This window comes from Grammomys surdaster, unplaced genomic scaffold (genome assembly GCF_004785775.1).
Source record: "Grammomys surdaster isolate TR1022 unplaced genomic scaffold, NIH_TR_1.0 139176, whole genome shotgun sequence".
NCBI classification, from domain to species: Eukaryota; Metazoa; Chordata; class Mammalia; order Rodentia; family Muridae; genus Grammomys; species Grammomys surdaster.
Window position 1 is genome coordinate 3,295 of NW_021622535.1, and position 13,172 is coordinate 16,466.

The window sequence follows — 13,172 nt, forward strand, 5'->3', positions numbered from 1 at the left end:
TTTTCATTACTGACTTTGTTAGTTTCAACATTCTTTCTGTCTCTTAGGTAATTTGGCTAAGCATTTATCTTGTTGATTTTATCAAAGAACCAATTCTTGTTTTCACTGATTCTTTGTATTGTTCTCTTTGTTTTTACTTTATTGATTTCATCCCAATAATGTCTCTTGGCTCCAAGTTGGTTTATTTCCTGCTTTATACTCTTCTTCTAGAGTTTTCAGATATGCTGTTAAGTCATTAGTATGAGATCTCTCTAATTTCTTTATGAAGCACTTAGTGCTATAAACTTTCCTCTTAACATGCCTTTCATCGTGTCCCATACATTTGGTATGTTGTGCTTTCATTTTCATTAAATACCAGAAGCTTTTAATTCTTTATTTCTTCCTTGATCCAGTGGTCATGCCATAGAGAGTTATTCAGTTTTCAAGAGTTTATATGCTTCTGTTGTTAAAGTTAAGCTTTAATCCATTTAGTCTGATAAGATATAAGGAAATATTTCAATTTTCTTGTATCTTTTGAGACTTGCTTTGTGATTGAGTACATGGTGAGTTTTTGAAAAAGTTCTGTGATGTGTTGAGATAACGATATATTCTTTTATGTTTGGGTAAAATATTCCATAGGTTTCTGTTAAGTCCATTTGATTGGTAATATCTCTGAGGTTCATTTTTTCTATGGATTTTTTTTTCTGTCTGGAAGAGGTATCCATTGGCAAGAGTTGGTTGTGGAAGTGTTCTACTATTAATGTATGGTGTGTGAGATATGTAATTTTTTTCTTTTTTTATTTGCTTGTATGTTTGTTTTTAATTTTTATAAATGTCAGTGCCCTGGCATTTCGGGCATAGATGTTAAGAATTGAGTTGTCATACTAATGAAATGTTCATTTTGATTAGTATGAAGTTTCCTTCTGTACCATTAATGATTAATTTAGCTTGATGTCTATTTTGTTAGATATTAGAATGGCAACATGATCTTGCTTCTTGGTTCTGTTTGCTAGAGAAATCTTTTTCTAGCCTTTTACTATGAAGTAATACCTATTTTTGATGTTGAGGTATGTTTCTTGTATGCAGAAGAAGGATGATACTGTTTTCACATCCATTCTGTTAACCTGTGCCATTTTTATTGGAGAATGGAACCCATGGATATTGAGAGCTATAAATGACCAATGACTGTTAATTCCTATTATTTTGATGGTGGTGGTGGTGGTGGTGGTGGTGGTGGTTGTGTGTGTGTGTGTGTGTGTGTGTGTGTTCTTTTGCTGGTGTGAGATTATTTATTACCTGTGGTAGAGATGATCTCCTTGTGTTGAAGTAAAGATTATTTATTTCGGAGAGGGAGACGGACGTTTTGAGAACGAGGAGGAAGGAGAGAAAATGGCGTCCACGGATTACAGTACCTATAGCCAAGCTGCAGCCCAGCAGGGCTACAGTGCTTACACCGCCCAGCCAACTCAAGGATATGCACAAACCACCCAGGCATATGGGCAACAAAGTTATGGAACCTATGGACAGTCTACTGATGTCAGGTATACACAGGCTCAGACCACTGCCACCTATGGACAGACTGCATATGCAACTGCCTATGGACAGCCTCCCACTGGTTATACCACTCCAACTGTCCCCCAGGCATACAGCCAGCCTGTCCAAGGATATGGCACTGGTGCTTATGACACCACCACTGCTACAGTCACGACAACGCAGGCCTCATATGCAGCTCAGTCTGCATATGGCACCCAGCCTGCCTACCCAGCCTATGGCCAGCAGCCAGCAGCCACTACACCTACAAGACCACAGGATGGTAACAAGCCTGCTGAGACTAGTCAACCTCAATCTAGCACAGGGGGTTATAACCAACCCAGCCTAGGATATGGACAGAGTAACTACAGTTATCCCCAGGTACTTGAGAGCTACCCAATGCAGCCAGTCACCGCACCTCCATCTTACCCTCCTACCAGCTACTCCTCTTCACAGCCGACTAGTTACGATCAGAGCAGTTACTCTCAGCAGAACACCTATGGGCAGCCGAGCAGCTATGGACAGCAGAGTAGCTATGGTCAACAAAGCAGCTATGGGCAGCAGCCTCCCACTAGTTACCCCCCTCAGACTGGATCCTACATCCAGGCTCCAAGTCAATATAGCCAACAGAGCAGCAGCTACGGGCAGCAGAGTTCATTCCGACAGGACCACCCCAGTAGCATGGGTGTTTATGGGCAGGAGTCTGGAGGATTTTCTGGACCAGGAGAGAACCGGAGCTTGAGTGGCCCTGATAACCTGGGCAGGGGAAGAGGGGTATTTGAAGGTGGAGGCATGAGGAGAGGTGGGCGGGGAGGAGGACGCGGTGGAATGGGCAGCACTGGAGAGCGAGGTGGCTTCAATAAGCCTGGTGGACCCATGGATGAAAGACCAGATCTCGATCTAGGCCTTCCTGTAGATCCTGATGAAGACTCTGACAACAGTGCAATTTATGTGCAAGGATTAAATGACAATGTGACCCTGGATGATCTGGCAGACTTCTTTAAGCAGTGCGGGGTTGTCAAGATGAACAAGAGAACTGGACAGCCCATGATCCATATCTACCTAGATAAGGAGACAGGAAAACCTAAAGGTGATGCCACAGTGTCCTATGAAGATCCACCAACTGCCAAGGCTGCCGTGGAATGGGTTGATGGGAAAGATTTTCAAGGAAGCAAACTTAAAATTTCTCTTGCCAGAAAGAAGCTCCCAATAAACAGCATGCGAGGTGGCATGCCACCTCGTGAGGGCAGAGGGATGCCACCACCACTTCGGTGGAGGTCCTGGTGGCCTGGGAGGTCCCGGAGGACCCATGGGTTGCATGGGAGGCTGTGGAGGAGACAGAGGAGGCTTCCCTCCAAGAGGGCTCCGAGGCTCCAGAGGGAACCCCTCTGAAAGAGGAAATGTCCAGCACCGAGCTGGAGACTGGCGGTGTCCCAGTCTGGGCTGTGGAAACCAGAACTTCACTTGGAGAACAGAATGCAACCAATGTAAGGCCCCTAAGCCCGAGGGCTTCCTCCAGCCACCCTTTCCACCTCCGGTGGTGATCGTGGCCGAGGTGGCCCTGGTGGCATGCGAGGAGGAAGAGGTGGTCCTGGAGGAATGTTCAGAGGTGGCAGAGGTGGAGACAGAGGAGGCTTCTGAGGTGGCCGTGACGTGGACAGAGGTGGCTTTGGTGGAGGAAGACGAGGGTGGTCCTGGGGGGCCTCCTGGACCTTTAATGGAACAGATGGGAGGAAGAAAAGGCGGACATGGAGGACCTGGGAAAATGGATAAAGGCGAGCACTGTCAGGAATTTAGAGACCGGCCCTACTAGAGACCTGAAGAGCTGCATTGATGACCAGATTTATTTTTTAAACCAGAAAATGTTTTAAATTTATAATTCCATATTTATAATGTTGGTGACAACATTATGATTATTCCTTGTCTGTATTTTAGTATTTTCACCATTTGTGAAGAAACATTAAAACAAGTTAAATAGTAGTGTGCTGAGTTTTTGTTTTGTTGATTTTGTTTTCTTTGTTTTTTTGTTTTTTGTTTTTTTTGTTTTTTCTTTCTAAGATGGTTGTTTTAAGACTTAACAATGGGAACCACTTGTGAGCATGCTCAGTATCATTGTGGAGAACCAAGAGGGCATCTAATTGTAACAATGTTCATGGTTGTGATTTTTTTAAAAATAAAATTCCAAATGTTTATAAAAAAAGATTATTTATTTCTTAGGCATAATCTGCTCGGGTTGGAGTTTTCTTTCTAGTACTTTTTATAGTGCTAGGGAGTTAATATATATTGTTTAAGTTTGATTTTCTCATGGTATAGCTTGTTTTCTTTTTTTATGTTTATTGAGTGTTTTTCTGACTACAGTAGTCTAGGCTGCAACTGTGGTCTCTTAGTATGTCCAGGACCTTCTTGTTTGAGTTTCCATTAAAATTAGGTATATTATGATAGGTCTGCCTTCATATTTTTCCTCTCACATCTTTTAGTATTTATTCTTTGTTTTGAATATTTTGTGCTTTGATTACTGTTTTAACAGAACTTCACTTTCTTTTCCCATCTATGTATTGTGCTGCAAGCTTCTTCTACTTTTATAGACATCTCCTTCTTTAGATTAGTAAGTTTTTCTTTTACTATTTTGTTGAAAATATTTTTGGCCTTTTTAAAATTAATTCCTGGTAAGTTTCACAAGTATTAAATCCCACTCATGTTTCCATTCTTCCATATCTAATTCGTGCTCTTGCAAGATTTTCCTCAAAACAAAACAAATTTTTAAAAAAATCTAACAAATAAATATCTTATCAAGGAAGCCGCAGGCATTGCAGTGTGCCATACAGTATATCCTTTTGTCCAAACAGCTTTACTTGCAGATGTCCATTCCATTCAATCATTGGTCTGGGTTGAGGCTTCTGGCTTATGGTATACCATAATATATTCTGGATATTATATGATCCTATTTTCTTTTACACTGTCTCATCTCTATAAACAACATATCATCCGTTCCTGTCCTTTTCCAAGAATTGTAATTTTGAGTGTTGACGTATGATACATTTAGCTCAACTCAGGAAATATGTATAACATTTGAATTGGACTTGTATTTTCAAACCTGGTTTATTCATTAGTGGGTATAAGCTTGAAAGCAATGATTCCCTACAATTCTAAATCTATCAGCATAAAATAGTTCCAAAAGTGAGGGCCGTCATTACCTGAGACCTTACTACAGTCGTGTCTGGATATTGATGGCCCATTCCTGTGAGGGGTCTGTAATTTTTGAGAGTTTGTGATTATAATGGCAATGTTTTCTTCAGAAGATATAGCAGCCTTGACCATTCTAGTTCTTAGAATCTTTATGCTCCTTCCTTCACAGGGTGCTTGGAGGGGATGGTGCATGTGTCTTGTTTAATACTTCCACACATTGTTGCGATTGCTAGTGCATTTTGTATTAATAAATCTTTACTTTTATTATAATTTACTAGAAAAAAGTATATTCTCTGATGTTAACAGTGTGATTAGCTATGAATATAAACATATTGACTTAGAAGATTGTTCAGTGTTAAGTCAATTTATTTTAATACCAGAATTAATGTGTGTCTCTGCATGCAGATCTTATGACATCTTTGCCATGGACTTTTGAGTAGCTTTACAATTACAAGTGTAGAATCTGTGTAGTGCAGTGAGACACAAACCCAACTATGCTTGAGTTTCCACAATGCAGATCTGCCCAAATATGTCTGAATTGTCTGTTGCTTGAATATATCTGAATTTAATTTATTTTACAATGAACTTTCTGATATTTCCTGGATAAGATAAAGATGATTAATCTATCTGTAGTGTCATTAAATAACTTTTTCTAATTAAAATGTGTAGTGCTCGCTCCTCAGTGATGTTTAATTTCTCATTACTTTCATTAATTCTTTTATTATTTGGGAGAAATACATTATAAAATGTACAACTGGAACAATAAAGGAGATGATGATTCTGAGTCTGTGCTAGAAATTACTCTAGAAATTAATGTTTTGTGTCATGTTGAATATGTAGTAGGATGAGATTTATCTATAAAAATAAGAAGATCTTGGGATTGAAGATCAGTAAAAACTAGAAGATCTTGTACTGTGCTCATAATATTGATAAAAGTTGTAAAATTGGTAAATATATTGGTCAGCTGTCTGAGTAGACTGCACTAACAGTGTGATACATAGTACAACAATCATTTTTGATGCAGCTACAACCTGCATCTGAAAATTGTAAGATGTCAAACAAGGATCATTTAGGTACTGACCAACTCAGATGACCATGTAGATTATCAAATATTATTTTTGTTTCAAGAATTGTGTCTAAAGGGGGAGAAAAAGATTTACCTGTGCCCACTGGAGAGTGAAGATTAGGTAAAAGTCTGAGGACTGTGGTATTAATGATATTCGTACTGTAAAACAAACCTCCTTTTGTTACTTTTTAGAACAAAATCTCAGTGCACTAATTTAACTTATTGATGTCCTATGAAAAGTATAATTCTCAAAATTGTTAAAGAAGAACATTTAGGATAAAAAGAATTATAATTTTTGAACCATGTAAAAAATGTGTAAAAAATTCTTGAAAAATTTCTCTAATAAAATAAAGTCTAAAATGAATGAGGAAACTTAAGGAGAATTGTTTGTTTTTATAAATATTTGTTGAAATAATTTTTAATACATTGCATGAGGTTTCTTGAAGCAGAATCACACTTCATGAAAAAAAGATATTGTCATACTAAAGTACAAATTATAAGTAATAATAAAAAATAATTATACATAATATATTACTTATATACTTAATGTAATGAATAATGCAGCATTTTAATACAAAGATACAAAAAGAGCTCCATATGTTCCATATTCATACTGTATTTTAGTTTCAGTGTAAATTATAAACAAGCAGTTTTATTGGATATTGATAAATATCTCTAACCCACATCTCTGGTTGGGTATCAGTATAACTTGATTTCATGTTGAAAGGCATTGTCACAAACTAAAGTTGTCTTTTGTTTTATTTTTTTGTCCCACATACTCACTGTTCTATCATGTAGTTATATTAATCAATTGAAAGTAATTTACTGATCAAGAATTCTATCTCTGATATGAGTGGTTTTCTGTTTGTTTTATATATATATATATATATATATATATATATATATATGTATGTATGTATTTTATTTCAAGTAAAACCTTGTGATTTTCCACAATTCAAACATGGACGTCTATATTATGAAGAACTACGGAGACCCTACTTCCCAGTACCTATAGGACATAATTACAGCTATTACTGTGACAATGGGTTTTCAACACCTTCAGGGTCATACTGGGACTACCTTCGTTGCACAGCACAAGGGTGGGAGCCTGAAGTCCCATGCCTCAGTAAGTCAATGTCTTTATATTTAACGATGTTTAATTCTTTAAAAGAGGAAGCACATACATACGTACAGTTAAATTTCTCATGACAAAATGTGACCAACAAAAGCATTTGTGAGCCAAAAGCAGCTAGTTTCTGTCCTTTGTGAGCAGCCCTTCATGAAATGTACACACACAGTAGGGGCTATGGAAATACCTTTATCACTTGCATATTTTATTTATAAGAACTAAAGACAAATGCTAGTCTCTTAAACATTTGTTATTAATTTTATTTTTGCACCATACACATGATATTAAACAGTTGTAAAGATAACATTTACCTTAGTTTACTTTTAAACTAATGAAAGCTTTTGTACTGTTTTTCATTTATAATTTTTATGTTTCTTAGAGCAATGTGTTTTCCATTATGTGGAGAATGGAGAATCTTCTTATTGGGAAAGAAAATATTTACAGGGTCAATCTGTAAAAGTCCTGTGTTACAATGGCTATCATCTTCCAAATGGTCAAGACATAATGACATGTACAGAGTCTGGCTGGTCCCCTCCTCCCAAATGCATTCCTATTAGTAAGTAACCAGCACTGAAATCACAAGATGCTCATGATTTTCCTTACCATTTGTATTAACTGTGGCGAATTGTCTCATGGTTTCCAGTGTGTATAAGTGAATACTGTAGATTCTTGACAACTATATAGCAAACACTCCTAGTAATCATTAAGCTATAATTCAAAAAATTTAGCAAATTTTATTTTATAGTAGCATGCACTTTGAAATTACTTTGCCATTTTATTCAAAACTATTTTAAAATTATAGTTTAAAATTAAACAAAATAGCTATACACATCAGTCATATATTCAAGAAATAACACTTTACAAAATGGCTAATTGACATTGAATTCTCTATGATGTGCTACAGGGAAGATGACTCTTGAATAGTGTTCTTGGCCCAGGTTTGATGTTCTTTTCCAATATTTGTGTCAATATATATTTATGCTGTATCAATTTCTTCTTGTTGGGTATTGTTGTAAATGTCTCAGTTTTGTCCATTTTAGTATTTTAAAAAAATATATCTATAAGAGGTTACAACATCATAGTGTTGATATATATTCCTTTTAATACCATTTGGATATTTTAAATATAATCCTAGTTCAATTTGTAGTTTACTATTTTTCAAATGCAGGGTTTTTTTTCTAACTTATACTTTAGCAATTATTTTGCTGGAAAGTGAAGATTTCTAAAAGAATAATCCTTTAGTTATACATGTCCCAGATGTGTCCTTTTTTGTTTTTCTTTTTTTACTTCATATGTACATCTTTCTTTACATAGACTTGATTGCCATTATCTTGCATTTTCAGAATGATTTTCAATTATTATATAATAATGAGTATTTTTATGACTGTGAAACATATTTAAAAGTCTAATCTGTTTTTGAATGTTCATCAATTGTCTTTTATTATACCATTTTGCTGATGAGAAATTTTTCTTACCTTCAGTATTTTTTAGACACTTGTCCTTTCTTTAATCTCCAAGAATTTTTATCTTCATTTATTTAAAATGTTTTTATTGGACATTTTATTTCTTTACAATATAAATGCCATCCCCTTTCCTCATTTCCCCTCCCTAGAACCCCCTATCCAATCCTGCCCTACTCCTTTATGCTTTTATACCATCTTGATTAAATATATGTATTAAGTTCAGTTCTTGGTTGAGGGTCTAGCACCACAACAGATGCAAATTATCAAGGAACAAGCTAAACAATAAACTCAAGTAATCAAAGTAAAAGCAAGGCATTAAACCCAATTACCTGAACACTCCCGTGATCACTGTCTCTAAGGGCTTATCAGCATGACCAAAGTATCTGAGCCTACTTCCTTGTCCTAGCCCAAAGTCATTTTTGTGTCTGAAGCCTACTTCCTTGTTCTAGCCTAAGATTTAGATTCCTGCCTGAAATAACTTCTTTGTTCTACCCTAATGTCAGATTCCTGCCTGAAACCTATTTCCGGTCCTTGGCCAATGTCATACTCCTGACAAGTGCCCATTTCCTTGTCCTTGGCTCATTTGAGATTCTTGCCAAGCAACCTCCAAAGGCTCTCTGCCTCTCTGCCTTTCTTATTTCATTAACAAGACTGAGCCTGTCTTAGGTCATTCTGAAAAGAAAGGGTTCCTTACTTGTCATGGAATATACATTATAGAAGGCACTTATGTCTGAGGTTGATAAGCCTCTGTGCAGAATTTTAACTATCCTTGTCTTGTCAGCCTGTTAATTTAATAACTCTGTCTGGGAGTCCATTTTAAGGTTCAAGTGATGTACTTGGCTGCCAACATGTTGATGTTGTTGAAGAAAAGCTTTAACATTATGGGCAGGAATAAACGTATTCCCAGGACAAAAAGGGCTAGCGTGATCAGCCTATATATGACTATTTTGAAGCTGGAACAAAATAGAAATACTGACCTCAGGCCATGAGTAATTTTATCTGCAGTATCTACCTCATCAACATTCAGCAGAACAGCATTCATGAAATTCATTACTTCTCTATGTATCATTAAAACATCCGAAGACTTTCTAGAATTATGCCAAATGCACAAATACACTGCACGTGTCATTAAACTTCTTCCTAATTATAATGACTACCACTGCAAATTGTAGAACTAACATGAATCCAATAGTATTTGCCAACATTCAAGATGGATACTTACCCATAAATTCTGAAGCTCCTTTCACTAATTTGAATAGGATAAAGAACATCAATCTGGTCTTCCAAATGCCTATCTGAGTCCTCTGATATATTCAATACTTTAGTAGCATATTTTGTTAAATGATTAACAAAAGTAGCTGTCTTAACTTCTTGTGTCACAGCAATTGCAGAAGCAGTGGTGCTACCAAATAATGTAATTAAAGCTGTTATGCCAGCAATAATCAAGCCCAGTATCTTCTTTCTTCTACTTAATGCCTGACTCATTTCTTCCAGTACTGGGAGGCTATTTTTATAATACCAAAGATCTGTGATACTCAGGGCAATAAAACAAAAGCTGGTTGAGAGACCTCTATAACTGACATGCCTGATTTCAAAACACAAACACAATAAGAAGGTGTACAAGCAATGCAAATTACATTTAATACTGTAGAAGAAACAAAAGTATTAACTTGACAATTTAAAGAACCTTAAGTCATGTGCTAACCCCTGTCGGAAATCTAGATGCTACCCCAACTTTATCTCTTGCTAACATGACATCATAATGAACTGCAGCTAATTTCCATATATGTCTCTGAAAGTGTCCAGAACCAGACTTCCAATTGGAGACTGTTATTTCCAATATTGGATTGATTTCTATGCCAGTCTGAATAATTGGTGACAGTTAAGAACAATAGAAGAGGCATTATAACTTCTATTTCTGACTTTCTCTTCCACAAGGTCTAAAATCTTGAGATAAGACAGCTTGTCCCATCAAGGGTATAGGTAAGCAATGGTGGATAAGAAACCTATGTCCAATACAGCTTCCCAGTCATCATTATCAGGGCACTCAGCAAGCTCATGCTTAGCATCATTGTTTGTCCTGGCATAAGCATGTCTCACCCATCGCTCTGGTAGCCACCATGCTCCGTCAGCATCTTCCAGAAAAAACACAAACATGCCCTTTTCCCCATCTTTAATACTTGATATGGATCATACCTTATGCTAGTAATTGGAACCTTCTCTTTCACCTATGCATATGTATGTCTAGCTGTAGAGTGCCATAGACACTCAGCAAAAAATCCCTTGGCATTCAAATATTTTTAGAAAAATACTTTAAACTGAAAAATAAAAGAATATAATTTAAATAAATTTATGGTGTACACGGGTGTATCTCCCCCTTTTTAATTGATAAAAATATTGTTTTAAAGTTCCATGAGCCCATTTCAATTCTCTTGTCCTTGAAAATTATAAGGAATCCCATATTATTGGTAATGTTAAATTTCTGTTAAAATTTCTCAAATGTTCGACTGCTATAGCAAGTTCTATTATTTTCTTGTTTGTTTGTTTGTTTGTTTGTTCGTTTTTCTTATTTTATAATTGGGTACTTTATTTATCTACATTTCAAATGTTATCCCCTTTCCCAATTCCCAACCCACCAAACACCTTAATCCATCCTCTTTCCTCCCATTTCTATGAGGGTGTGCCCCACCCACCCTCCTACTCCCAACTGCCTTCTCTCAAATTTCACCTCACTGGGGAATCCAGCTTTAAAGGGACCAAGGCTCTCCTCTCCCATTGATGCCCTATAAGTCCATCTTCCTCTTCAAATACAGCTAGAGACATGATTCCCTCCATGTGTGTTCCCAGGCTAGCTATTAAGACCCAGGGAGCTCTGGTTTGTTGGCATTGTCACTCTTCCCATGGAGACAAAAGCCCCTTCAACTCCTTCATTCTACTCTCTAACTCCTCCACTAGGAAACTTGTGGTCAGTTTCATGATTAGCTGTCAACATCTGCCTCTGTATATGTCAGCTCTGGCAGTGCCTCTCAGGAGACAGGTATATCAGGCTGTGTCAGCATGCACTTCCTGACATTCACAACAGTGTAACACATTTTGCATTTGAGAGGGATTTCCAGGTGGGGCAGTCTCTGCATGGTCTCTCTTCTAATTTCTGTACCACAAATTGTCTCATATTTGCCCCCCTGAGTATTTTCTTACTCCTTTTAAGAAGGACCGAAGCACCCAAACTTTGGTCTTTCTTTTTCTTGGACTTCATGTGGTCTGTGAGTTACATCTTGGGTATTGTGAGATTTTTGGCTAATATCCACTTATCAATGAGTACATATCATGTGTGTTTTTTTTCTTTTTTTGATTGGGTTACTTTACTGAAGATGATTATTTTCTAGTTCCATCCATTTGCCTAAGAATTTCTCAAATTCATTGTTTTTAATAGCTGAGTAATACTCCATTGTGTAAATGTACAAAATTTTCAGTATCCATTCCTCTGTTGAAGGACATCTGGGTTCTTTTCAGTTTCTGTCTACTATAAATTAGGCTACTGTGAATGTAGTGGAGATGTGTCCTTGTTATATCTTGGAGCATATTTTGGGTATATGCCAGGGAGTGGTACCACTGGATCCACATTTTCTGAAAAACTGCCAGACTGATTTCTAAGTGGTTGGACAAGCTTACAATCCCACCACATCCTTGCCAGCATCTGTAGTCATCTGTGCTTTTAATCTTAGCCATTCTGACTGGTGTGAGGTGGAATCTCAAGGTTGTTTTGATTTGCATTTCCCTGATGACTAAAGATGTTGAACATTTCTTTAGGTGCTTCATGGTCATTTATATTCTTCAGTTGAAAATTCTTTGTTGAGCTCTGTACTTCACTTTTAATAGGGTTATTTTGCTGACTGGAATCTAATTTCTCGAGTTCTCTGTAAATTTTGCATATTAGTCCTATATCAGATATTGCATTGGTAAAAGATCTTTTCCCAATTTTAGAGTGGCCATTTTTTCCTATTGACAGTGTCCCTTGCTTTACAGAAGCTTTGTAATTTTATAAAGTCCATGTGTCAATTCTTGATCTTAGAACATATGCCATTGGTGTCCTGTTTAGGAACTTTTCCTTTGTGCCCATGTATTTGAGGCTCTTCCCCACTTTCTCTTCTATTAGTTTCACTGTGTCAGGTTTTATACGGAGTTCCTTGATCCACTTGGACTTGAGTTTTGTACAAGGAAATATTAATAGATTGATTTGCATTTTCCTACATGCTGACCTCCAGTTCAACCAGCACCACCTGTTGAAAATGTTGTGTTTTTCCACTGAATGGTTTTAGTTCCTTTGTCAAAGATCAAGTGACCATAGGTATGGGGGTTCATTTCTGGGTCTATTATTCTATTCCGTTGATCTCCTTGCCTAGTTCTGTACCAATATGATGCAGTTTTTATCACTATTGCTCTAAAGTACAGCTTGAGTTCAGTGATGGTGATTCACCCAGATGTTCTTTTATTGTTGAGAATAGTTTTCTCTATCCTGGATTTTTTTGTTATTCCAAATGAATTTGAGAATTGCTCGTTCTATCAATATGAAGAATTGAGTTGGAATTTTGACAGGGATTGCATTTACTATAGTAATCCTGCCAATCCTTGAGCATGGGAGATCTTTCCATCTTCTAAGATCTTTGATTTCTTTCTTGAGGGATTTGAAGTTCTTGTCTAATCAGATGTGTCACTTGCTTGGTTATATTCACATGAAGTATTTTATATTATTTGTGACTATTTTGAAGGGGTTTGTTTCTCTAATTTCTTTCTCAGCCTGCTTATCCTTTAAGTATAG

General features: G+C 36.8%; 1 protein-coding gene and 1 pseudogene across 1 annotated transcript in view; both read left to right on the forward strand.

Annotated features, from left to right (window-relative positions):
* The first annotated feature begins 1,234 nt into the window (after positions 1-1,234).
* LOC114615753 lies at positions 1,235-3,489 on the forward strand (annotated as a pseudogene).
* Positions 3,490-6,667: 3,178 nt separating this feature from the next.
* Positions 6,668-13,172, forward strand: part of LOC114615754 (complement factor H-like) — a 32,742-nt gene continuing 26,237 nt past the window's right edge. Inside the window, exons 1-2 of the mRNA XM_028761399.1 lie at positions 6,668-6,887; positions 7,270-7,446. Coding sequence (XP_028617232.1) covers positions 6,668-6,887; positions 7,270-7,446 — 397 coding nt within the window. The remainder of the gene's footprint in view (positions 6,888-7,269; positions 7,447-13,172) is intronic.